The 27475-nt window shown below is 36.1% G+C and overlaps 1 protein-coding gene across 1 annotated transcript in view; it reads right to left on the reverse strand.

Annotated features, from left to right (window-relative positions):
• COG5 (component of oligomeric golgi complex 5) overlaps nt 1-27475 on the reverse strand; it is a 277974-nt gene that overhangs the window by 56028 nt on the left and 194471 nt on the right. Inside the window, exons 12-14 of the mRNA XM_008703618.2 lie at nt 12420-12624; nt 4039-4200; nt 1957-2056 (exon numbers count right to left, since the gene is read on the reverse strand). Coding sequence (XP_008701840.2) covers nt 1957-2056; nt 4039-4200; nt 12420-12624 — 467 coding nt within the window. The remainder of the gene's footprint in view (nt 1-1956; nt 2057-4038; nt 4201-12419; nt 12625-27475) is intronic.

Below are 27475 nucleotides of genomic sequence, written 5' to 3' on the forward strand. Positions count from 1 at the left end.
CTTTAGGCACTAAAATCAAAGTTGAAAACGACTTTCTGGTTCGCCTTCAGCATTGTTAAGTTTTGTAAGCCTAAGTAATTTAGGGTCACAGACTATCTGACCACCAGTATCAAATCAATCAAATGTTTGTTGATATATTTTAATTTTGTCAAAGCCTTTTACCATTAGTGGGGTTTTTTTGTTTTAAGATTTTTATTTATTTGACAGAGAACAATAGCAAGCACAAGCAGGGGGAGTGGCAGACAGAGGGAGAGAGAGAAGCAGGTTCCCTGCTGAGCAGGAAGCCAGATGCAGGGCTTGATCCCAGGACCCTGGGATCATGACCTGGGCTGAAGGCAGACAGTTAACAGACTGAGCTATCCAGGTGCCCCTACCATTACTGTTTTAACTGAAGTCACACGTTACTGTTACCGCTGCTACCTCCTACAGCAGAAAAGCAAGATATTTTCTATACATATGCTGGCTCTTCCTTATAATGTTGTTCTCAGGTGGGGCCATCTAATGATTTTTTCCCTGACATTTTCAATAATTACACTAGATTCTATTGGATATAATACTGAATTTCATTTATAGCAACAAACCATGTTTTTAAAAGCAATGAACATCATAAAAAAGCTTCTATTAAAAAAGTTTGAGAGAAAAATTAGTCATCTATTAACCTACAAAGAGCTGCCATGGTCTCTGCAGGGCCGGTTTTCAATAAATAAAGTTTTGAAAAGTTGCTTTTAAATTGTTTGTCAAGGCTACAAGAACAACTGAATGGAAAACAGCACATTAACAGGCAAACAGAACGTGGCCACCCACTGGAACTGCAAATTCCTTCAGTGCAATTTGTTACCAACCTACCCTAAAAATTATTCCAGAACCAACTAGAACTAGTAGGATATAGGTAAAACCACAGTACTTCGTTTTATGATGTTCCATCTGGGAGCAGTCAGAGAGGCTAAAGTGAAAACATGGTTGGTCACTCCTGTAAAGACAGCAGAGATTTTGGCACATTCCTCAAAATTCATCTATCAGCACAGGTGAAAGTACACTAAAGCCTTGGTCTTTGGATTCAGTTAGCATATGTATATACTAGTTAAACATGTGTGCTTAACTTTAAAACATTAATGCACAGAATTAGGATTATGATTCAGCTAATTACCCATTATTTTAAATACAAATAAAATAATCTTTCAAATAAAATTATTTTAGGGTTAAACTTCCACATTCTAGGGTTAAAACCTTTCAAAAGTAAATCAACATTTTTTTATCACGATTTTAAGCACTTCACTTCCTCTAGCCATTTTTTAATAGTTCAAGTCAATTTCACAACAGGTAAACTACATGAATGATATCTGGGGTGAGTGGTCACAAAACGGGAATTTTGATTAATCTGAGATAATTATATTAATATATATGTACATGTACATAGGTATATGTACACATATACACATATACATACATATATACACAAATATATACATACACACACATATATATGTTATATATATATGTAAAATTAGGCCTTAAGGTGGTACAGCATTTTTTTTTTTTAAAGATTTTATTTATTTATTCGACAGAGATAGAGACAGCCAGCTAGAGAGGGAACACAAGCAGGAGGAGTGGGAGAGGAAGAAGCAGGCTCATAGCGGAGGAGCCTGATGTGGGGCTCGATCCCATAACGCTGGGATCACGCCCTGAGCCGAAGGCAGACGCTGGTACAGCATTTTTTTTAAAAAAAGCCTATAAAACCTTCCTGCATTCTGAAAGTATAACAATGGTAGGAGGGCCATTTTTTAAATAGATCATGACTTTTTTGGGGGTTCAAACTCATCAGAAAGTTTCAAAATTTCAATAAAGTAAAACCACCAGTAAATTAATATTCAGTCAGTTCAATATTGATACTTAGAGTCTAGTAAAATTAGCAATTTTAAACAAAATCATGAACGCTGACAGGAGGGTATAACTTACAAGCTGCTCCGATTTTACACCATATAACTGGACGGTCTTTGCCACGTTTTTTGACACAGCCAACGTAAGGTCTGCATCTACAGCAGCTACGTTTAGTTCACTGCAGAAAACAAAAACAGACTCTAATTATTAGCAACAGAGTTCATCAACAAAGTAAAGAACAACATATAAACTTAAACCCAGTAAGCAATGTAGTGATTCTTTTTATAGATTTCACTGATTGCTTCCAAGAATTGGTTGCATTGTTTCATTTTTCCTCCTAAATTCAGCATTAGGAAAAAGAGCTTTGAGATAGCTCGGTTAATGACCAGTTTCTCATTAATAAAAGCACGTCATGTGTGGGTTCAGGCTGTGATTAAGAGAGTAAATTGTGTACAGATTTTTAAAGTAGCACTCTTGTTAATACTGATAAGTGCAATTAGAGACACTGCATATCACAGACATCTGCAAGGAAATGACAGCTTTTGAATGGAAATGATGACCTTGGAAGGACACAGGCTAAAAATATAAATTACACATGATACATAAAGATGCTTAGTTTCTGTAGAAATTATGTCAATCCATGCTATTTTGTAAAGTAGTTTTTTAAATATATCAAAAGCATAACAAAACCTTAGTTTGAAATTTTAAAATGTGGAGTCATGAAGTATTTCTTTGCCATACTTATTTTCAACTTTTAAGAATGGATTAGTTGGGACTGACAAAAAGAAAAAAAAAAGGTGTTTACAAAGACCATGGAAAAAATACTAGGAGTTAAAAACTGCAGGAAAACCCATACATAGGTAGAAAGCAGGAAAAGTAATTATTGTCTGTGAAGTAGCAAAATAAATCTTGACACTTAACAGATTCTCTTTATGAAGAAAGTGAAGGAGTCTGAAACAACACTAGTGCATATTATGTGCAATAAAAATGCCCTTTCATAGTGACACAAAACTTTATTAATGCTCACTTTTAAATTCTACTGAATACTGGCAATAACTATGCTTCTTCAAGCTTCATGTTATATTTGATTACAGCATTGCCAAGCTTCCCAGAGGAATGGGAGAGATGCCTCTTCAACATTTCCGTAAATAGGTCAAAAGATCAAATTGCCAAAAAAAAAAAAAAAAAGAGATCAAGCTGAATCCAAGACTGTTCTTGTCACTACCACATCAAAGATATGATAACAGAACCATATCAAACAGATAACAGAGACATCACAGTAAAAAAAAAAAATCTAGAGTCAGGACTTTGGAAAGTCATGATAATCATGGAAAGATTCAAGATCAAGGTGCACAGCAATTTCGACACCATATTGGTATGTCTGCAGCTGGATATACACTCACAGACATCATACCTGTGGCTTCTTAGTCCTACTCCACATGCCTGCAAGTCACCAGCTTCAAATCTGTAGTCTAAAACGATCTAGACAGTTCTATACTTTGGTCCTCTATTGCCTAACTACTATTTTTATTTCTCAAAATGTTCATCTACAAATGTACAGACCTACTGTTATGACAACTTGTTAGCTGTGACAGGAACTGAGATAGTCTTAACTGCAAATTCATCTGGGTAAGTGTAAATGTCTAAGGCAACAGTATAATTACATTGTCTGCAAGCATTCAGGTGGCACCTCTACGAGGATACCTTGCCTTTTGAGAGTTTTAAAAGCTGTCACATTCACTTAGTAAGCTCAAAATAGCAAACACAAGTAGGCTAATCAAGATTATAATCCTGGGTATGCCATGAAGTACTTTACAGATTTAAGATAAAAAACACTTAAGCTCTATGCTTTAACTTCTCAGTTTGTAAAATTATTTTTGTGCTTATTTTACTATATAATATTATTTACTATGGCATAAAAATTAGGTTCACTTTGCATCCTTGACAAGATACAGAATGATTATAATAAGCTATTTTTAGAATGTATTTAAATGGTTTTATTAATCGGAATCTTAAGTACTTACTCTATGTGCACTGATTCACTGCAAAACTCTTCATTTAATTGCAGGACTAATTACTTGAATAATTTGAAGTAAATTAAAACATCACTAACAAATGTGTCAGGCATTTTACGGCATGTCGTTATATAAAAATACGTACCTTGCTATAGTTTTAATGATACCTTCAAGTTCATCCGCCGAAGGAGGATTGCGACCACCAGGGGGAAAAACCAAGTTGATAGGATCAAAGAGTCGAGATAAAGATTTCGATAAATAGGCAGCTTCATAGGGTTGCAGTGAGTCTTTTAAAGCCTTTTCTGGGCTGTGGGGACAAAATTTATTAAAACCGAATTCAGATTATACAAATCTAATTGCTATTGTATTGGGTTGTGAACACCTTTCTTAAAAACCTACCTTCTATATAAAACGTTAACTCTTTATAAACAAAAAGAAAGAAAAAATTGTTTAAAAATGTATATACATTTACAAATACATTGCATAACTAGACATTTATTGAGAACTAAACATTTTAATTTAGACAAACTCCTATGTATAAATGTGATCTAATATATGCCAGTATCTACTATAGTAAGTCTGTCATTTGAAACTAAAAGAATAACAATGTAAAATCTGACTAATTCTAATGAGGCTATGCCTTTGCTTAGGAAATAGTTTTTAGAGAGTATCAAAGCTTCACGAGAGAGCCAAGTGCGCAGAAACCCGCTCCACTAACTTGACCCTTTCCACCCACAGCTGCCATTTCCCATAGAGCTCCCTGAGAGGGAAGTGCACAGGGTCTAGGCTGTGATCAGCCTTCCAATGCCAAACTAACAGAACAGGGACAAAATAAAAAGTGTTTGTGAAAGTGCTATAATCACATAAATCCTCCCAATCGGAATTTTAAGCTCATTTGTTTTACCATATTCTTCACAAACTGGAACTTAGCCTACTATATGCATCTTTCCTTCTTAATCTTCCCATGTCTCCAATTATTCGTATTTTCAGTTAGCAGTCCCACTATCGGGTCTTATATTTTTCCTTTGGCAATTACTATCAAATGTCTAAAACCATTGTTTCCATCTGTTTTCTTATTCCTATAATTAACTCCATATCTCCTCTAGTCACCCCTGTTTATAATCCTTCTTACCAGTCCTTCCATTGTCTTTTTTTTTTTCTTAAACAAATCCCCCTTCATTCTAAATGTCATCCTTAAAAACATTTGATTTGCTCCATCGTGTAATTTATGAAACCTGGCTTTTTTCTTTTCCCACCCTTTCTGGTCATCTAATGAGCCCTAGAGGTCACAATGCTCTTGGCTCGTACATCATAATTCCATAGTTATCTCTTAACATTTCTCATTCAGTAAGTATTTCCCTCAGCACATATTTACTGAGAATACTATGTACCAGGCCTTGTTAAGTGCTGGGAAGATGTAGATTACAAGCACTTTACAATGCAGGGAAGAAATGTGCAGGTAAAGTGCTAACTATAGTGATTTCTATAATAGGTGAAGATAGAGCACAATGGGACAGGGAGGACGGTGTCTAAATCTGCCTGGGGCAATCCTCTATTGAAGAACATGCCATCTATTTAAATGTCTTCGCTATTTTTGCTCCTGTCATTTACTGACCTTAAGAAGCCTCTTTCCTCTTCTGCAGATATTTTAGTTCTGAATTACAAGTACTTAAACTCCTCCTGTCTCTGAATCTGCACTAAAGGTCCTTGGTGACACGACAATGTCAAAACTGATAACTGGGGTGCCTGGGTGGCTCAGTTGGTTAAGCGTCTGCCTTCGGCTCAGATCACAATCCCAGAAGGGATTGAGCCCTGCGTAGGGCTCCCTGCTCAGCGGGGACTGCTTCTCCCTCTTCTCCTTGCTTGTGCTCTCTGTCACTATCTCTATCAAACAAATAAAATCTTAAAAAAAAATAAAACCACCAAACTGATAACCGTCCTAAAACCCATCCTGTTTGAGAAGTTTGTTTTTATTTTAGCTTTACTAGGGAGCTTCCATATTTGAGTCATCATTTTGAATTACTCTTCTAAGGTCTCCAAGCTTGAAGACAACTTTTCATATCCACACTGTCCCCATCTCCTTCTCTCCTACAAATACTATTAGGTCTCTACAATTTGCCAGGTAATGCCTAGGTGTGGGAAATAAGTAGTGAAGTCAATTAAAATTCCCTATTCTTTTAAAGTGTACTAATGAGAAACTTAAGGTTGCCAATAAGAAAGACACATACAAAAATAAACACAAATTTTTTAAGTGTTTTAAATATGGAATATGAGAGTCATAAGTTTTAAGAGAAAATTCAAGCAAGCCAGAAAGAATGTGTTCAGCTGTCTTTCTCTCTCTCTCTCTTTTTCATCCTATTTTGGATAGGATAAGGCAAGGGATGGTTTGCTGAGCAGAACTGAGGGGAAAGAGGGAACGAAGTGACAAGAGATTTTCAGGGCAAGAGCTTTCCAGGCAAAGAAAACAGGAAGTGCAAAGGCCTTCCACACCGGGCTCAGTGTGCCAAAAACTCAGAGGAGCAGAGCACGTAAGTGCCAGGAGAGTAGTTCAAGAGGAAGTCAAACAGAAAATAGATGGAATAAATCATGTCAGGCTTTGTAGGTCAATAAAAGTGCTAGATTTTACTCAAAAGAACTTGCTCTTAGATCTTACTGTGATCGATGCTATGGAACCCTCTCCATCAGCTCACCAGGTCTGTCCTTCTCTATCCCCAGTCAACTATTTCAAGAAACTCATTAACATCCTGATTTTTCTAATTCACCTTCCTTTCAAAGCTCTAAGAATATCTTATTTAGATGGTCTATCTGCTGCTAAGCTACTCACATATTGCACAGAAAAAGTAAATTGTATCTATTCTACATTTATGCAAACCCCTTAATTTCAAGAGCCTTGAAACACAAGGTATTAACTTGAAATCTACATTTGCAGCCCCTGGCTCTCTATAGGTGACTGTTCACCTCTAACACTAAGACCAAACCACTGGCAATGGCCTTCATTAACTTGGACTTCTCTAGCTTTTTTCTCCCTTTGTGACTTCATTTACCCTCTGTGATTTTCCTATTATCTCAAAGAAAGAAGTAGCTTGATTCCTTTTTCCATATCAAAACTTCTCAGAAGAACTGAATATACTTCCTTTCCCATTTTTTTAAAAACTGCTTTACTGAGAGAGAATTCACATTCAATGCAACTATTTTTAAAATTGTACAACTCAACGGTTTTTAGTATAGTCTTAGATATGTGCAACCATCACCATACTCAGTTTTAGAACATTTTTATCACCTCAAAAAGAAACTTCATACCCTTCAAGTATAACCCCTTGACCTTCTCGCTCCATCCCCAACCCTAAGCAACTATTAATCTAATTTTTATCTCCATAATTTTTCTATTCTAGACTTCCATATGAATGGGATCAAACAATATGTGTTTTTTTGTGACTGGCTTTGTCCACTCAGCATAATGTTTTCAAGGTTCAATAACACTGTACTATATATCATTCCTTTTTATGGCTGAATAGTATTCCATTGTATGGATATACACCACTGTTTTTTACCCATTTGTCTGCTGATGAACATTTGGGATGATTCTATCTTTTGGCTATTATGAATAATGCTGTTATAAACATTTGTTACAAATTTGTGTAAACATTTAAAAAATCTGCTTAATGTTTTGCTTTGTGATAAAATACACATAACATAAAGTTTATCATTTTAGTCATTTTTAAGTGTACAGTTCAGTGGTATTAAGTACATTCCTACTTGATTGTGCAACCATCACCACCATCCATCTCCAGAACTTTTTCATCATCCCATACAGAAACTAGATCCATTAAACAACACTCCTCAGTCCACCCTCCCCAAACATGTTTTTACTTGTCTAGGCATATACCTAGGAGTAGAATTGTCAGGTTATATGGTAACTGACTTTAATTGCTTGAGTAATTGCGAAATGATTTCCAAAGCCCTGTACTGTTTTAGATTTCTACCAGCAATGTATGAGGGTTCTAATTTCTCCACATCCTTGCCAACACTTGTTATTTATTAAAAAGGCATCTTAGTGGTGTAAAGTTGTAACTTATTGTGGTTCTGATTTGCATTTCCCTGATGGTAAGCATATTTTCACGTGCTTATGGGCCATCTGTCTATGTTCTTTGGAGATATGTCTACTCAGATCCTTTGCCCATTTTTTAATTGGGTAAGTTGTCTCTTATTGTTGAATTCTAAGGTCTCTTCCATATTCTACATACAAGTCCATTGATAGAGGAGTTGCAAGTATTTTCTCCCATTCTTGATGGTGTCAAGTACAAAAGTTTTAATATGTGAAATAGTCCAATATATGTATTTTCTCTTTTGTTGCTCATGCTTTTGGGGTCATATAGCTAAGAGTTCTTTGTAAAATCCTAAGTCATGAAGACTTGCCTCCATATTTTCTTCTGTTTTATATTTTTGACCTTATATTTATTTTTTTAATCAATTTTGAGTTATTTTTGTATATGGTGTGAGGTAAAGTTCCAGCTTTATCCTTTTGAATAGAACTATCCAGTTGTCTTACCACCATTTGTCAAAAAGAGTATTCTTTCCCCACTGAATAATCTTGAAAAGCTTTCTGAAAATCAGCTGACCATTGATACATGGGTTTTTCCTAGACTCTCAATTCTTGGATTTTTTAAGATTTATTTCTTTATTTGAGAGAGAAAGAATGTGCACAAGTGGGGGGAGAGGCAGAGGGAGGAGAGAAGTAGCCCACCTCAGGGCTCTGGGATCATGACTGAGCTGAAGGCAGCCACTTAACTGACTGAGCCACCCAGGTGCCCCTGGACTCTCAATTCTATTCCATTGATCAATGTCTCTCCTTGTACCAGTACCTTATCATCTTGTTTACCACTGCTCTGTAGTAAGTTTTGCAATTGGGAGGCGTGACTCCTACTTTATTCTTTTTTTTTTTCAATACTGATTTGGTTATCCTAAGTACCTTGTAATTTCATATGAACTTTAGAATCAGGTTGTTACTTTCTACAAAAATGCCAGCTGAGATTCTGACAGCAACTGAAGTGAATGTGTAGATCCATTTCAGAAATATTGCCATCTTAACAATGTTAGGTCTTATGATCCATGAACACAAAATGTTTTTCAATTTATTTAGATCTTCAATTTCTTTCAGCAATATTTTATAGTTTTCATAGTAGAAGTTTTATACTTCTTTCATTAAATTTCTTCTTTTAAGTATTTTATTTTTGTGGTATTACTGCCATACATAGTATGTCTATTAATGTTACAAATCCAACAATAAGTTGTTATAATTATCACTCTACCATCTGTCATCATTTCCATAGCAATGTAGCTCTGCTCCCACCTACCTCCTTTATGCTCTTATTGGCAAATGTATACACATATATTACATTTCTATATGTTATAAGCCCAACAATACATTCTATACATATTTTATACAACTGCATTTTAAATCAGTTAAGAGAAAAAAGGAGAAAATATGCATTTATAGTATCTTTTATAATTTCCTAACTATCTCTACTGGTGCTCTTTGTGTGTACTTGAATTACCAACTGAGATGACTTGGTTTGCAGCCTGAAGAACTTCCTGTACTATTTCTTGCAAGTTAGGTCTGCTAGCAACAAATTTTCTCAGTTTTTGTTTATCTAGGTAAGTCTTTGCTTCTCTTTATTACGAACAACAGCTTTACCGAATATAGGATTGTTGGTTTACAGTTTCTTTCTTTGAGCACTTTGAGCCCACCACCTTCTGGCCTCCTTTGTTTCTGCTGAGAAGTCAGCTGTAAATCTTTTGGGCCTCCCTTATAAGTGATGAGTAGTTTTTCTCTGCCTGCTATCAAGATTTTCTCCTTGTCTTTCACTTTGAACACTTTTAGTATGATGTGTCTGTTTGTGGTCTTTTTGAGTTAATTGTACTTGGAGCTTGTTGAGAGCTTCATGGGTGTGTACACTGTTTTTCAATAAATTTGGGAAGTTTTCAGCCATTATGTCTTTGAATATTTTTTCTTCTCCTTTCTCCCTATACTCTTATTGTGGCACTCCCATTACATATGTGTTGGTATGTTTAATGGTGCCACACATTTCTCTGAGGCTCTGTTTTTGTTTTTTTTTCATTTATTCCTATCTGTTCTTAGGCCTACATAAGTCTAGTTTCCAGTTGGCTAATTTTTTTTAATGCCAGTTCGAATCTACTGTTGAGTCCCTCTAGTGATTTCTTAAATTTTAGTGACTGAACTATTCAACTGCAGCATTTCCACTTGATTCCTTTTTTTATAACTTTCCCCTATGATCCAGCCATTGCACTACTGGGTATTTACCCCAAAGATACAGACGTAGTGAAGAGAAGGGCCATATGCACCCCAATGTTCATAGCAGCATTGTCCACAATAGCTAAATCGTGGAAGGAGCCGAGATGCCCTTCAACAGATGACTGGATTAAGAAGATGTGGTCCATATATACAATGGAATATTACTCAGCTATCAAAAAGAACGATTTCTCAACATTTGCTGCAACATGGACGGCACTGGAGGAGATAATGCTAAGTGAAATAAGTCAAGCAGAGAAAGACAATTATCATATGGTTTCTCTCATCTATGGAACATAAGAACTAGGAAGATCAGTAGGAGAAGAAAGGGATAAAGATGGGGGGGTAATCAGAAGGGGGAATGAACCATGAGAGACTATGGACTCTGAGAAACAAACTGAGGGCTTCAGAGGGGAGGGGAGTGGGGGAATAGGATAGGCTGGTGATGGGTAGTAAGGAGGGCACGTATTGCATGGTGCACTGGGTGTTATACGCAACTAATGAATCATCGAACTTTACATCAAAAACCAGGGATGTACTGTATGGTGACTAACATAATAAAAAAATATTATAAAAAATATATAATTTTCATCTTTTTATTGATATTCTCCATTTGATACAACACTGTTATATAGTCCTTTACTTAACCATGCTTTCTTTTAGTTCTGAGAACATATTTCTAATGGCTAATTTGAAGTCTCATTCTTTTAAATCTAATGTTTGGTCACTCTCACAAGCAGTCTCTGTAGCTTGGTTTTTTGTTTTTGTTTTCTCAGTGTATGGGTTATGTTTCTTTGTATGCCTCATTACTTTTCTTAGAAACTGGACATTTCAGATAATACATTATTGCAACTCTGGGTACTAGATCTCCACACCTCTAGGGCTTGTTATTGTTATTTGCTTGTTTAGTGACTGGTTAGATTATTTTAGTGAAGTCTATTTCTCCCACACAGTGTGAAACCTTTGCCAGAGAGTCATAGCTTGGGTATGCCCACAGTCACCCAGGGAGAACAGTGGTACTGAGAGGGTTCTGTTTCCACTCTTTCCCGGACCACACTCCTTCTTAATTTTAAGGAAAGCACAAAATACAAAATGAAAATTCTACCTTCTGGAGATAAACCACTATCACCATTTGCTGTGTATACTTCTAGACCTTTTTTAGGGGCAAGAATATGAATTTAAAAATAAAACTAAGCCAAAAATAGAATGATGCTAAATATTCTATTTTATATAATATTAAAAAAACTTATTAGATCTTTGTAGATCAAGAGATGAGTTTAGATCTCTTGCCCCTCTTCCATTAGTTCATATCTCATCTCCATGTTTAGCATAAAAGAGTTATTGAAGAGAAAAATTTGGTCTCATTCTATCTTCCCAGCCATGCCATTTATTTTGCCAATGAAAACTTCTACATCCTATATTTCACTAGCCAGAACTGCTTACTATGGTGGATACAATTTAAGTATTTAGAAAAATAAAAATTGGAAGAGAAACATTTACATCACCCAACATTTTTTTTTAACAAGGTAGGTGATGAGAATCTATTACCTGAATCAGCCTTGTCACAGTAAAGATTCTAGTGTTTAAAGAAAATGTGCAAGCCAATCAATTGATTTGTTGCTCAAAGAGAAATGTGAAAATAATTTTTCAATTTAGGAGGAAAGTTGGCTGGTTTAAACTTACTGAGATGGTATACTGTTTTCCAAAGTTGCACCTAACTATGGCTACCTATACTGTACTGTACAAGTAAGCTAAGAGATTTCAGGTTTAATTGTGACGATACTCAGTTTTTTCCTACCAGACTGAGAAGCTATCCCAGCATAAGATTTAATTCCCCTATAGTTCCTGAACACACCAGTTACTTCTATATCATATTTATGCCAGTGGTTCATCAATAATTATAATATCTGATGTAAATAAAGGTATAAAATTACCAATTAAAAGATAGTGACCACATATGCTCATCTCCTAGCTTTTACTCACCCTATTTGGTGCTGTACTTTACATCAGATTCCAGTTAGGAACCAGGCTGCTCAACTAAGGATCAAGTCTGACTTCTTCATTTAAGTGTTGCAAAGTCTTCTACAGTATACATATAAATCATGATCATTACCAATATATAGGAGATTAGCATATTCCCATTTTCTAATTTATAATAAAAACAGAAGACAAAATCCCTATCATGAAAACAAACAGATTCGATTAAAAAAACATACTCATAATCTGGCTTTTTTGGTATGAATATGTCTTGTGTATCGTCTTCCATGTGTTGTAGGTCAACATAGAGGTCTGTAGTTCCACTTGCATTAAACTTTCCTTGAATATTTTGGCTGTATTGTTGAAGACGCTTCCATAAGTCATTATAAAGACGTAATAACTTAGGGTATTCTCCTTCAAATGCCTGTTTCAAAAACATAGAAGCTGCCAAGCAAAATAATAACATGGATAAGATAAACAATAAAATAAAATGTGGCAAATAAATTTTCTTTTGTACACGCTGATGCTACAAATAGCCTATGCTAAAGGACAAACCAGAGATATATTCTAATGAGGCTTTTTAAAATAATGCTAGTAAAAGTAATTTTCCTCCAAAACTATTCACTGTATTTGATATGTGAACCATATTTTGAAGCCTAATCTACAATAAAACAGACAAATCAACAATTATAATTCAAGATTTCAATTCCTTCTCTTACAATAACTGATAAAACAAGTACGGAGAAAATCAGTAAGCATACAGAAAATCTAAACAATACCCAAATCACTTAACTGACATTTATATAATACTTCATCCAAAGCAGAAAGTACACATTTTGAAGTGGAATACCAAGATCAACAATATTTGATGCCATAAAACAGTCTGAATAGATGTAAAAACTTTCAAGTCATACAAAGTATGTTCTAGATTAGAAATCAGTACCAGAAAGAAATCTTTAAGAATCCTGGATGAGTACCCAGAAGCAGAACTGCCAGATAATATGATCGTTCTATTTTTAACTTTTTTGAGGAACCTCGATAATATTTCCACAGTGGCTGCACCAATTTACATTCCCACCAACAGTGTACGAGGGTTCTTTTTTCTCCACATCCTAATCACTTATTATTTTTTGTCTTTTTGATTCTAGCCATTCTGACAGATGTGAGGTAATAGCTCACTGTGGTTTTGATTTGCATTTTCCTGATGAATAGTGATGCCGAGCATCTTTTCATGTACCTGTTGGTATGTCTTCTTTGGAAAAATGTCTATTCAGGTCCTCTGCCCATGTTTAATCAGATTATTTGTTTTCGTTTGTTTTTTTTTTTAAAGATTTTATTTATTTATGTGACAGAGAGACAGCCAGTGAGAGAGGGAACACAGCAGGCGAGTGAGAGAGGAAGAAGCAGGCTCCCAGCAGAGAAGCCCGATGTGGGACTCGATCCCGGAACGCTGGGATCACGCCCTGAGCCGAAGGCAGACGCTTTAACGACTGCACCACCCAGGCGCCCCTGTTTTCGTTTTGGTGGGGTTTTTTTGGGTGTTGAGTTGTATGAGTTCTTTATATACATTGGATAGAACCCCTTAGCAGATATATCATTTGCAAATATCCTCTCCCATTCAGACATTTTAAAACACAGAGAAGCCCTATTTATGATAAGCAGACATTAAAATGCAATTTTTGAATGGAAAATCTCATCAAAGCCTAAAACATTATGAATGGAGAATCAGACTTAGAAACAAAAACAAAAACAAAAAACAACCACCTGAGGTTATCCCATTGTGCGAACTATGTATTTATATAATTAGGACAGAATAATTGCCTGCCTGTATCTGGCTATGATCACTAGGAGGTTTCTTAGTTGTTGTTTTTCCGTAATAGCAGCAACACAAAGTTACAGAACCCACCAACTGGGTATGCATTCTATCCTACAACCATCCCTTTCAGCAAGAATATAAAGCATCCATATTCACCTCCAACCTAACTAGCTAATCTTGAATCCACTTACAATATGAAAATGACCACCCTTATTACCTCAGAGAAAAAAAATATAGGTGACCCCCCAAAATCCCTTCAACTTCTTACCTTCCATCCCCCTATAAATGTTTCTAGTTTTCAGTTTTCTTCACAGGACTCAAGCACCCATTCCATAAAACACACAAAAAGTCTGAGAATAACAGTAATAATACTACCATCAGTAACATGATTACTGAAAAGAGTTCACGGGTTTTTGGGGGGAATTCTCATTGTCCTTTCAATATATCCCAATAGGGCTAAAAAACCAATTACTATGAAGTAGTCAAATAAGTAAAAAGTCAAAGGAAAGACTGCCTCTTTATGTGGTTTTGCCACCAACTGGACAAACATCTGCATTAAGATTTTCCATTTTACTTTTGATTTTTAGTAATTTCTTCATTTTCATTCCATTTTATAACTACATAAAATATTTATAAGGCTTTGAAGTTAAATCTACACAACAAAGTACATTCAAAGAAGTCTAGCTTTTATCCCTGGTCTCCCTAATGTATTCTTCACACACACCCCTTCCCCCACTATTGGTAATCATTTTCTGGATTTTATGGCTTATTCTTCCATTTCTTAAGAAGATAAGCCAAAATGTATTTATACTACTCCCTATCTTAGGTAAACAACAGCACACTGCACACATATATCTCCACTTTTTTAATATATCTTGGAGATCGTTCCATAGTAGCATATAAAGATATTCTTCATTCCTTTTTTTTTTTTTTTTGGCCTCTTTCTCATTCTTTTTAAATAGCTGCATGCCATTCCATTCTATAGACGTACCACAGTTTGTTTAATCACCTAAGTGATGAACATTTGGGCTACCTCCAGTTTTTTTCTATTCCAAATAATGATCCAACAAATAGTCTTGTGAATATGACTTTTCATATTTTTGCTAGTGCATCTATGGAATAGATCCTTAGGAGCAGAATTGTTGAGTAAAAAAGCAAATGCTTATATGACTTTGAATTCACAATGTGTGAGGAGTGACGTTTCTCCACAAGCTTATCAACAGAGTGTGCTTTTAAACTTTTTTTGATTTTTTTGCTCATTTGATAGATGAGAAATGGTGCCTCTATGTACTTTTATTTTGCATTTCTGGATTCATGGGGACACTGAGCATCTTTTCCAAATAAAAGGTATCTACATTTTTTTTTCTTTAGGGTTGTTGGCCATTTTCTTCTCATTTTAGCAGCTTTTTATATTAGGGATACTAGCTTCTTTTCTTTGATGTAAGTTATACATGTCTTTCAAGTTTGTCATTTGTCTTTTTATTTTGCTTAAGGTTTTTTTGCGTGCCATGTAAAATGTTTAATATAATCAAATCATCAATCTTTTTATAATTGCTTCTAGATATTAAATCAGTTAGAGAAGTTTTCCCTATTCCTAGCTTACTCTCTAATGTTTTCTTCCAGCCCTTGAATGGTTTCATAGTTTACATTTAATTCTTTGATCCACTTGGAATTTATCCTGATATTTGAGGTAAGTTGGGGATTTTTTCCTCTGAACTCTTTTTATTTCACTCTACTCTTCAATTCTGAGCACTTTATCCATTTCCGTAACTTCTGGGTCACATTTATGGTTTCAACAGATCCTCATGGAAGATTTAATTAAATATCTTAGTCTCATGTTTGCTTTCTTCCTTTTACCTCAATGAAAACTGCTTCATATTTTATAACTGATGACATAAAATGTTCACTGCAAAGGATCAAATATATAAAGGAATGAGGCAAAAAGTAAAAATTATTTGATATTCTATTATCCTATGATAATCACCCCAACATTTTTGTACCATCCTTTCATGTCCCTGTTTATCATACATACATATTGTTGTTTTCTAAAAGTACTTCACATTGGGATCTCATTTAGATTGTTAAGTGCTTATTTTTTTAATGAAAGGTATTTTTATTTTTAGTTTTTCTCCTCAGATTTCCTCCTCATTCTTAAAGCCTTTAAATATTAACACTTTAGGCATCCATTTCAACAGAATGTCAATTATGTAATGAGCACTGTGCTTTGTGACGGGAATGTAATATGGAACAGAGGTAAAAGATAAGCTTTTTCTAGAACCCGATGAAAGATACAGACAAGCAAGGAGGTGAGCCATTATGAAACAGTGGGATAATTACTAAAATTGGGGACATATAAGAGCTTTATGGGAGCAGACAGAGGATGTCATACCCATATCTGAGCATATGTATGGAGAGGGAGACATCAAGAACACTTCATTTCTAAAGTGAGATTGGGAAGACGAATGTGAGTTATCCAGATTAAGGGGAGGATATGGACATGTATTTCAGGTATTTGCAAATACTGAGGAGAGGATGATTCACTCGCAAACTAAAACTCCAGTACAGAGATAAAACATTAGAAAGGAACAAAAATAAGCACTGAGAAGAAGGGACCAAAAAAGTCATGTTGGGAATGTATCCTGGGAGTAATGGGGGAAGAAGAGCGGAGGCAGGCCAGGGCTCCCACCGTAACAATTAAAGAAGCCATGCATATTTTTATAAATTCAAGCTTATAAATTTTATAAATTCAACCAAGCAGAGAACCTCTGCTGGAGAAGACACTAGCAAAGCTTTTAGTGGTTCATGGGACTGGAGTAAAAATTTTGAAACTTAAGGACTCTCAACCCTAGCATCCGTAGCATCCCATGGAAGATTTACTTAGTTATGAACTTGCAAGGGAAGCTGGGGAACTAGGTCTAAAACTTCAAAGGGCAGAGGTAAAACCTCCTTCATATCTGTGGAAATATATAGGAAACAAAGGCCAGCCGAGGGGAGAGAACATGCCACAAACACATGCAGGTCTTCCTTCTCATGAAGACATTCACCAGATTCTGAAGTTTCAAGATGCAGAAGGCTGAAGAGCCTTGTCTGGAAACCTCTGAATGACAGAGCTAGATCAAATTCAGTATTTCAGGGCTGAGGGGACAAAGACCCTCCAGGTTCTCAATTAAAAGCCTGGGAGAAGCATGCCCAAGAAAAAGAAAAATTAGAGATAGACTAAGTCTTATTAACTACCCCAATCCAACCAATCCTAGAATGAATTGAAATGATCAACCTACATATGTACAACTAGCCTGCCAAAGGGGTAGAAAAGAGATCACTAAAACGCTTCAGAATACGTCAATAAAATCTTATGAACCAGTAAGACAGTTCCATAGAAATGAACAGGAACTTTGGGGGAAAAAATATCTAAATAGCCTATAAATATGTGTAAAAAATGAATATCATTAATTGCTAGGGAAATAAAATTAAGACTGCACTGTGATTTGACTAAATGTCCACCAGAATCGTTAAAGGAAAAAAATACAATACCAAAGTGTTGTTAAGGATATGGGAAAACGTGGACTGTCAAGGAGAGTTTAAATTGGTGCAACATTTGAAAATTCTTTGGCAGTAACTATTCAAGCTGACCATATGTAAACTCTATTATATACTGTATTAGTTTCCATAACTGCTGTAACAAATTACCACAAATCTGGTGGTTTAATACAACATAAATGTATTATCTTGCACATCTGGAAGTCAGAAGTACAAAATTGGTCTAAGTCAAAATCAAGTTATCAGCAGTTATGTTCCTTCTGAAGGTCCTAAAGGAGTTTTTCCTTGACTTCTCCACCGGCCTACACCGCTTGGCTTGTGGTCTCCTTCCAGCAATTGTATTACAAACTCCAGCTTCTGTTTCCATAATCACATCTCCTCCTCTAACTCTCCTGCCTGCCCCTCTCTTACCCTTCTAAAGGCCTCTGTGACTATATTGGGCCCACCTGGATGATCCAGGACAATCTTTGCAACTCAAGATCCTTAAATCACATCTGCAAAATCCCTTTTGCCATGTAAGGTAACAAATGCAAATCTCTATGAGGCCTATAATTCTGTCTACTATGTGTATCTATTTTCCATTCCCAGGTTTATTCCCAGTAAAAATGGACAGAATTGTCATAGTAGCATTACTTAAAATAGCTCAAAATGGGAAACAACCCAAATGCCCATCAATAATATGGTGGATAAATATGTATTATGGTATATTCACAAAATGGAACATTTTACAACATTGAGAATGACCTACAGGTGCATGCAACTATATAGAGGATTCTTAGAAACATGCTGAGCAAGAGACGTCAGACAGCAAACCTAAGAGTTGTAATTGGGTAATTTTATCTGTATAAAATAATAATTTAAAAAAATCTATGTCATTAGAAATGAGTGAATACTCTTGTATAGGAGAAGGGCAGGCAAAACTAGGAGACCTGAGGGGACCTCCTGGACCAGGTAATACTTTGTTTCTTGATCTTGATGCTGTTCTTCATCTTGGTTACATAGCTACATTAAGATCTGAAAAATTCATTTAGGTCTATAATTATGATACTCATACTTTTTTCTTTGAGTCTTATACTATAATAAATGATTTTTTAAGAGTAATCAGGGGGTGCCTGGGTGGCTTAATCAGTCGATTAAGTGTCCGGCCCTTGATTTCAGCTCAGGTTGCGATCTCAGGGTCGAGGGACCAGGCCCTGTGTTGGGCTCCTTGTTCAGCGCGGTGTCTGATTGTCCCTCTCCCTCTGCTCCTCCCCCACCACCATCTGCTCACATGCTCTATCTCTAAAATAGATAAATAAATAAAATCTTTAAAAAAAAAAAAGAGTAACAGGGAGTCAATGAAAAATTTTTAATCTTTTAAAATTTTTTTTCAGTTTTGTTGAGATATAATTGAATTATAACATTGTATTAGTTCAAGGTGTACAATATAATCACCTGATATACATATATATATATGTATATGTATATATACACAATGTATATGTATATATGTGTATATATGTATGTGTACATATAACCAATAAAAGATTTTTGTCAGAGAATTATATGATCAAATTGTCCCTGAAAAGAAAATCTCCCAAAACTTATTTGATGGGGTGCCTGGGTGGCACAGCGGTTAAGCGTCTGCCTTCGGCTCAGGGTGTGATCCCAGCGTTATGGGATCGAGCCCCACATCAGGCTCCTCCGCTATGAGCCTGCTTCTTCCTCTCCCACTCCCCCTGCTTGTGTTCCCTCTCTCGCTGGCTGTCTCTATCTCTGTCAAATAAATAAATAAAATTTAAAAAAAGCTTATTTGATGGCTAAGGCTCACCTTCCTCTAGGTTCTGTAAACTTCTAGTCCTTTCTTTAAAAAAGACTCAAGTTCTAAACAGCAGTTACACCTCTTTTTGAGCAAACGCCAAGTTTTTGTCTTTATGTGCTAAACACAGGGTGCATAAGATGGTCCCTTATAAACCCATTAGAACTCTACAGTGAAAGAGTGCTTCAATTGCAGGGATCAAAATACTAAAAGGTACTTTAAATGAAGGTGGGAGATATATCTCCTAAATATATATTTTTAAGTTGTACATTAACTTTTAAGAAATGTCTCACATTATCATTTAACATGCACATCATTCTAACATTAAAAAACAATCTACATTAAAGAAAGTACTCATAATTCATACGGGTTGCTTATCCGCCTCCTTCTCAGGACAACTAGACTCCTGATTTATCACTATATTTTTAAAAAGGTAAAGAAAATGAGTTTTAGCATACGTGTCAAGTATGAAAGCTTTCTAAATCTTAAAACATATATATCTCCTCAGTGTTTCTCTTACTCACACTTGGTTTTCCAAAACACTACAGATATATACCACATAGATCTCTTAAGTGTATGAATCATCTCCTTGAATTGTGTAAGAGTTTTGAGAGAATGATATTGTACAAAGGATTTAAACATTTTTAAAAATATTTACTTGCCAGAATATTTCAGGCATGTTTCAAAAAATGGTTTTTGTTAAGTTCTTGAGCTTTCTAAGAGGGCACTGGCATTTTTTTCTTACTTGATTCCTTTCTCTTTTCCTTTCTTCCTTCCAGTCAACAGCATTTATTGAAGTCCTACTGTCTGCCAGTTACTTTTTTGACTATTGAAAATACTGCCGTGGGGCGCCTGGGTGGCACAGCGGTTAAGCGTCTGCCTTCGGCTCAGGGCGTGATCCTGGCATTATGGGATCGAGCCCCACATCAGGCTCCTCCATTATGAGCCTTCTTCTTCCTCTCCCACTCCCCCTGCTTGTGTTCCCTCTCTCACTGGCTGTCTCTATCTCTGTCAAATAAATAAATAAAATCTTCAAAAAAGAAAAGAAAAGAAAAGAAAAGAAAAGAAAAGAAAAGAAAAGAAAAGAAAAGAAAAAAGAAAAGAAAATACTGCCGTGATCAAAATAGCATTTTGTGTCTTATGGAGATTACATTCTAGTGGGGGAAAGGGGCTCCAGACATGATAAATAAATAATATAGTATATCAGCAAGTGATAACAGCTACGATGAAAAATAGGGCAAAGTATGCGGGATGAGACATTCTGGGAATACCATCAGATAAAAAAGAAGAATTATGTTCTAATTTCAAAGAGCTTAAAATGGTAATGTTTATCTTGCTTTTTTCTACTAAGACTTAAAAATATATATATCATAAGCCAACAGGTTGGTCAACAAATATTATTACCTAGAAACTACAATATAAAAGTAACAGACATAAAGCTCAGAAGTCATCTGGGAAATAACTATCACCCACAGATAATTAAAGCAGCAGATATCCTATAGAAGCTATATTGAATTTTCAAGGTGACAGGTTCAAGCCCCTTTCCTTTTTAATAAAGTAAATTCATTGTCTTGGGTTATATTTTATTATACCTAGAACTTTTTTACTAAGCCTGAACATTTATAATCAGAAAGAACATGTTCTTAACTAGGAAAATTTCCCTTTAGATATTTTCTGCCAAAGTATTACTTACTTAGACAATCTGTTACATTGTGTATAATCTTCAACTCTGCAGATGGTTACATTCCTTAATATTGCCTGTCTATAATTTTAAGAAGTACTACAGTACACTTCAGGGACTGTATGTGCTATATAAACGGAAGGTGCTTTATCAACAACTTGCTTTGGAGTTCTCCCAAAGGAAGTTCTGAAGCTAATAATGCTATCAGAAGTAACAAACTACTCTGAATGTGAAATATTAATGGGATTTTCTGCCCCAAAATATTTTATTTCCTCTCAGTAGCTTCTTTGACTACACAAGCTAGATAGGTCCCATAATGTAAGAACTGAAAAACATCTCCCAGATTTGGTAATTAAAAGGGTAGGTCACTGCTTACTTTAATGAGAACAATTTCAACACAATGCTGGCAGACCGCGGGGGTACACCTAGTTGAGAAATCAACAGTATGAAAATGAAGACAAAAAAGTGCAAACTACTCTTTTGAGAAGTTTGGATAAAAAGAGGAGACATCAAATAATAACTGAAGAGGAACTCTCTAGTTTTCTTTTAGTTTTCACTAGATTAGAGCAACTTGGATAGGTTTCCTATCTGAGGGGAAGAAATCAGAAGAAAAGGAGAAACACAGATAGAGCAAAAAGACCTATGAATGGTGTTGCTTAGAGCAAAGGGAAAACAAAGTAGGCAGGTGGCCGACAGTGAATGGGCAGCTCTGAAGAGTAAGACTGTCACCTCACACTCAGATCCACGGGGAGAAAAGAAGGCTTTTGAGGGAAGGTACAGGATATTGAAAGAGTTTCCTAATGACACCATCTTGATGACCCAGGAGATAAGGCTGGTCACTGAGAGTGCGCAGAATGGGAAAAAGGAAAGCATGTAAAGAATGCGAAAGGCTTGTAATGGTTAAGGACGATAAGAAAGCAGATGACTAAAGAGAAGTAAATACCAGTACCATTAAACACACACATACCATAAACTATTTTGAAACCTATTTTTAACCATTACTCTTAAAACTAGATGAGGTACTTCTGCTTCTGGTCAAGCTGGAGTAACAGGGACCAGAATTAACCTCCCATCTGAAACAACCAAAAAAACAACAGACAGAATATATGAAATAACGGTTTTTAAAACACCATGCATTAAAAAATAGCATGTGATAAAAGCCAGTGATCCTTGAGCAACAGGAAATAAATGAGGTGAACACTATGACCACCCCAGTGTCACTGGGGACTCACGAACAAATCACAGCCACTCAGTGTTCTAGCCCTGCTCGCAGGTGCTGCTTGCTACCAGAAGCCAGGGCAGGATGCCAGAAGCCACAGCTCCAAACAAGCAAGCCCCCACGATCCAATTTTCTACTTTTTTTTTTAAGATTATTTATTTATTTATTTGACAGAGAGAGAGAGAGAGAGAGCCAGCGAGAGAGGGAACCCAAGTAGGGGGAGAGGGAGAGGAAGAAGCAGGCTTCCCAGCGGGGCAGGGAGCCCGATGAGGGGCTTGATCCCAGGACCCTGGGATCACGCCCTGGGCCGAAGGCCGAAGCGTAATGACTGAGCCACCCAGGCGCCCCAATTTTCGACTGGTTTGATCCAGTTTAGACACAGTGCTAACCCTCCAGATGACCTCATCTAACTGTAATAACAAAAAACACACCTGACAGTCTATGACCGATCCAACTGTGTCCATTTAGGGGAAGAAAAGAGGTGGTACTCTTGATTCTGAAGCCTCCTCCCCCCTTCCTGGAAAAACCCCTCTGTTAACTTGCTTACCAGTCCCTTAATTACCCTAACCCCATAAAACCCAACTGGGGAGAAGGTGGCTTTAGAGCACGAGCTCCCCTTCTCCATTCTCTGGCCACTGAATAAATTATGTGCTTGCCATCAAATACTGTGTTGTTGTTTGGCTATTTGGCAAAAGGTATTGAGTAGGGAAAGAAACTACTACTTCGGTAACATCAGCTTATTTCCTACGAGGGGCTTCGAGGCTATGGCACTGGAAAGGGGAAGAGACTCCTCTACCCCTACTGTCCCCAAGACCAGGAAAACTGAAGCAACTGAAGAGTCCATGGGACAGAATACTAGAGAGAAGAGAACTGCTCAAAAAGATTAACTGCAGAAATCTGCTAATGGTCCACTGTGAGTACTCAGCAAAACACTACTCAGTATGCGTGTGTGAGAAAAGTTCCAGAGTCTGGGGGAAGAAACATGCAGGATTAGAAAGAATATACCTCTTACTCCCATAAGACTGGGAAGTGTGCCTGCTCCTGATAGCCAGGTTGGAAAACCTTATAATTCAGAATATTTGGTAGAGTACTAAGAAAAATACTGCCTCAGGAGTGGAAAATAGTTAGCTCTAGACTAAACACTCCTCAGGTTTTGCTAATAAATCTTGAAAGCAAGACTCAAAAAAACCAAACTGTTCCTAAGTAACTTGACGGTATCTAAGAACAAGAATATTTACAGGAAGATAAAAGTGTCAGTTTCAAACACCGTAAAATTCATGTCTGATACCCAATCAAAAATTATTAGACATGCAGAAAAGTAGGAAAAAACTACCCATAAGAAAATGCAATCAGATTCAGAATTGACAGAGATGACCGAATTAGCAGACAAGAACATTTCCTTCATAGCCTCCCCTCTACTCAATACCTGTGATTTGTTGGACATGAAGTTTACCTTATACAATTTCTAAAAATGTGCTAAATCAACCAATAATAAATAATGTTGGAAGGTGCAACTGGTTAAAGGTTTGAAATTTTTCAAGTATGCTAAGTATGCTAAAATTTTCAAGCCTCCTAAAGGCTATTTTCTTTGATACATTCCTGCCATTGAAAGAAGGAATATTCAAAATAGAAACTAAATATACACACTACAGAAAGAAAACACTGACTATAACAACTCCAAGGTTTCAAAAAAGATTTTATTATTTTTTTTAAAGACTTTATTTATTTATTTGACAGAGATAGAGACAGCCAGTGAGAGAGGGAACACAAGCAGGGGGAGTGGGAGAGGAAGAAGCAGGCTCCCAGCGGAGGAGCCTGATGTGGGGCTCGATCCCACAACGTCGGGATCACGCCCTGAGCCGAAGGCAGACGCTTAACTGCTGTGCCACCCAGGCGCCCCTCAAAAAAGATTTTAAGTACATTTAAAAAAATATTTACCTATTTTTAAAGAGAGAGAGAGAGAGAATGGGCATATGCGCTCATGAGTAGGGAGAAAGGCAGAGGGAGAGAGAGAAGCTCAAGCAGACTTGCTGCTGAGTGTAGACAACCCCACCACCTCCTGCAATGCGGGGCTCAATCTCATGGCCTTGAGATCATGAGCTGGACGGACACTTAACTGAGCCACCCAGGTGCCATAAGTACATTTTTAATAAATGCTTAAAAACATATCTTGCAACAGTCACAAATGAGCTTTTTATATTAGTTTTCTTTTATTCTATCTAAAAACTGAGGTTTTAATCAATTTTGTAATTATGTTTATATATTTTGTGGGTAAATTTACATCTCTGTATTTTCTTTCTGGCATATTAGTAAATGTATTTCATTAAACGTAATTGGCTTATGATGTGAGAAGTTAAATATTAAAGAAAACTTCATGGTGATTATTGTTTTCATGAAAACCCATTACTTTCATACATGGTGTGAGAAACTACTGAAAGTCTGTATTTACATAATATTACATCTGACTATTTGAAAAACTACCTCCTAAAAATAATTCATGAATTTTAATTTCAAACAAACACATCAGTCTCAAAGTGTTCATTTAGTGAGAAAACTTAACAAATACTGAATCGAAGTTATAGATATATAGATGCTTTTTTGCTAGTCTTTTAACTTTTCTGTTTGGAAAAATAATAAGGTGGCATGCAGCTAAAATACTGCTTATAGATAAATTCACAGCATAAACAAATTAGAAAAGGAAGGGTTAAACCAATAATCTAAACCTAACCTTATTAAACAAGAAAATGACCATAACAAATCCAAAGCAAAGCAAATAAACAAACACAAGAGCAGAAAGTAGTGAAACTGAAAATAAAAAGAGAAAAATCAATGAAACCAAATGTTGGTTTCTGAGAAGATAAATAAAATTAATAAACCTCTCGTGGTAATTATTAGGAAAAAAAGAAGAAACTAATGATACTAGGAATATAGAGCATCACATCATATTCCACATACATTCAAAGGGTAATAAGGAAGCATTACAAGCAACTTCATGCCAATGAATTAGAAAACCTCAATGAACTGGAAAAATTCTTTGAAAGACATAAACTATGAAAGCTTACCCAAGAAGAAATAAATGGAATAATCCTTTAAGAAAAAAAGTTGAATTTGTAGTTAAAATCTTCCCCCCAAGAAAATTCCAGGCCCAGATGACTTCCTTGGTGAATTCTACCAAACATTTAAAGAGGAATAATGCCAATTTTACATTAACTGCTTGAGAAAATTGAACAGGATGGAATAGTTCTCCACTTGTTCTCTGAGGTTAGCATTACTCTGATACCCACGCTGGAAAAAGACATTAAGAAAACTAAAGATCAATACCTTGTAAACACACTCAAAAAACCTTATACTCACTCTGAATCCAACAACATACAAAGAGAATAATATATCATGACCATGTGGAGTTTAAGAACACAAGGTACTAGCATACTAAAATAACTAAATCCATTCGATCATCTAAATGGGTGCAGAAAAGCACTGTAAAAAAATTAGCAATAGTATTAAAAAAAAACTCTCAAAAAACTAGAAATGGAAGGGAACTTCCTCAACCTGATTAATGGCATCACTGAAAAACCTGCCATTAAGATATGAAAGGTGGACTGAATGCTTCCTAAGATTATAAACAAGGCAGAGACTATTTCAATTCTACACTACACGAAGTGGTAACCAAGAAAAAAAATGAAAGGAAGCCACACTGGAAAAGAAGTGAAACTGCCTTTATTTGCAAACTATACGATCATCAATATAGAAAATGCTAAAAAATCTCCCAAAACTACTAAACTAATAAGTATGGGTAGCAAAGTCAAAGATACAAGGTCAGTACATAAAAATCAATCGTATTTCTATATTCTAACAATGAACACTTGTAAACTAAAATTTTAAAAATCCAATTCACAATAAATGAGATAGTAATAAAGAAAAGATTTGCGAGACCTACACACTAAAAACTATACAGCACTGATAAGAGAAAATTATAGAAGACCTAGATCAATGGGATATTACACTCATGGATCAGAAGACTCAATACTGTTAAGATGTGAATTTATCACAAAACGATCTGTAGATTTATCATGTAATCCTAATCAAAGCCTCAGGAAACATTTTTATAGGAACAACAACCTGATTCTGAAATATATATGGAAATGCAAAGAGCCTAGAATAACCAAAATTATTTTGATAAATGAAATAACAAAGAAGAATTTACACTTTAGTGATTACAAATATACAGAAGCAAAAAAACCCCCCAAAAAACAAAAAAAACCCTAGAAATAGTCTTACACAGATATGACCACATGATTTTTTTTTTTTAAGATTTTATTTATTTGACAGAGAGAGACAGCGAGAGAGGGAACACAAGCAAGGGGAGTGTGAGAGGGAGAAGCAGGCTTCCCACCGAGCAGGGAGCCCGATGTGGGGCTCAATCCCAGGACCTTGGAATCACGCCCTGAGCCTAAGGCAGACGCTTAACGGCTGAGCCACCCAGGCACCCCTAACTACATGATTTTCTACAAGAGTGCCAGGGCAGTCAATAGGTGGAGCACAGTCTTTCAGATCTATATTCAAAGAAATAACCTTGTCAAAACTCCTAGAATTTCCTGCTTGTAATTGGTGAATTTTACTGTATATAAATTATATCTCAAAAAAGCTGACCAAAATAGAGGCACAATGCGGGGAGATCCAAAGTATTCTTGGAGTAGTACAATTTGCAAAAGTAAATGGAGTGAACCAGTTCTAAATATACCCTCTGCTTAAGCTCTGTTTGACCACACATGAATGAAGACCTCCTCTGTGGTCACTGCCTTGCTGCTATTTCCTTAGAAAGAGTAGTAGGGAGGCAGGGGTGCCTGGGTGGCTCATTCAGTTAAGCGTCTGACTCTTGATTTCAGCTCAGGTTATGATCTCTGAGTTCTGAGATCAAACCCTGCTTTAGGCTCTCACTGGGCATGGAGCCTATGAGACTGACCCCCTCGTGGGGCTCCATGCTGGGTGTGGAGCCTGCTTAAGATTCTCTTTCCTCTCCCTCTGCACCTCCCCACTCCTCCCTCTCTCTCTCTCTCTCTCTCTCTCTCTCAAGAAAAAAAAAATAGTAGGGAGGCAGGTAGTGTGATTTATTCAACTCCAATTGCCAGTGACTAAATAAAGTTTACATCTACTACCTACTTTCAGTAACATTTGTAAACAAGAATTTACACACAAACTCCTAAAACTATTTTTACATTCATTGATTAGGCAGGCACTGCCATT

This window comes from Ursus maritimus, unplaced genomic scaffold (genome assembly GCF_017311325.1).
Source record: "Ursus maritimus isolate PB19 unplaced genomic scaffold, ASM1731132v1 scaffold_3, whole genome shotgun sequence".
Taxonomy (NCBI): domain Eukaryota; kingdom Metazoa; phylum Chordata; class Mammalia; order Carnivora; family Ursidae; genus Ursus; species Ursus maritimus.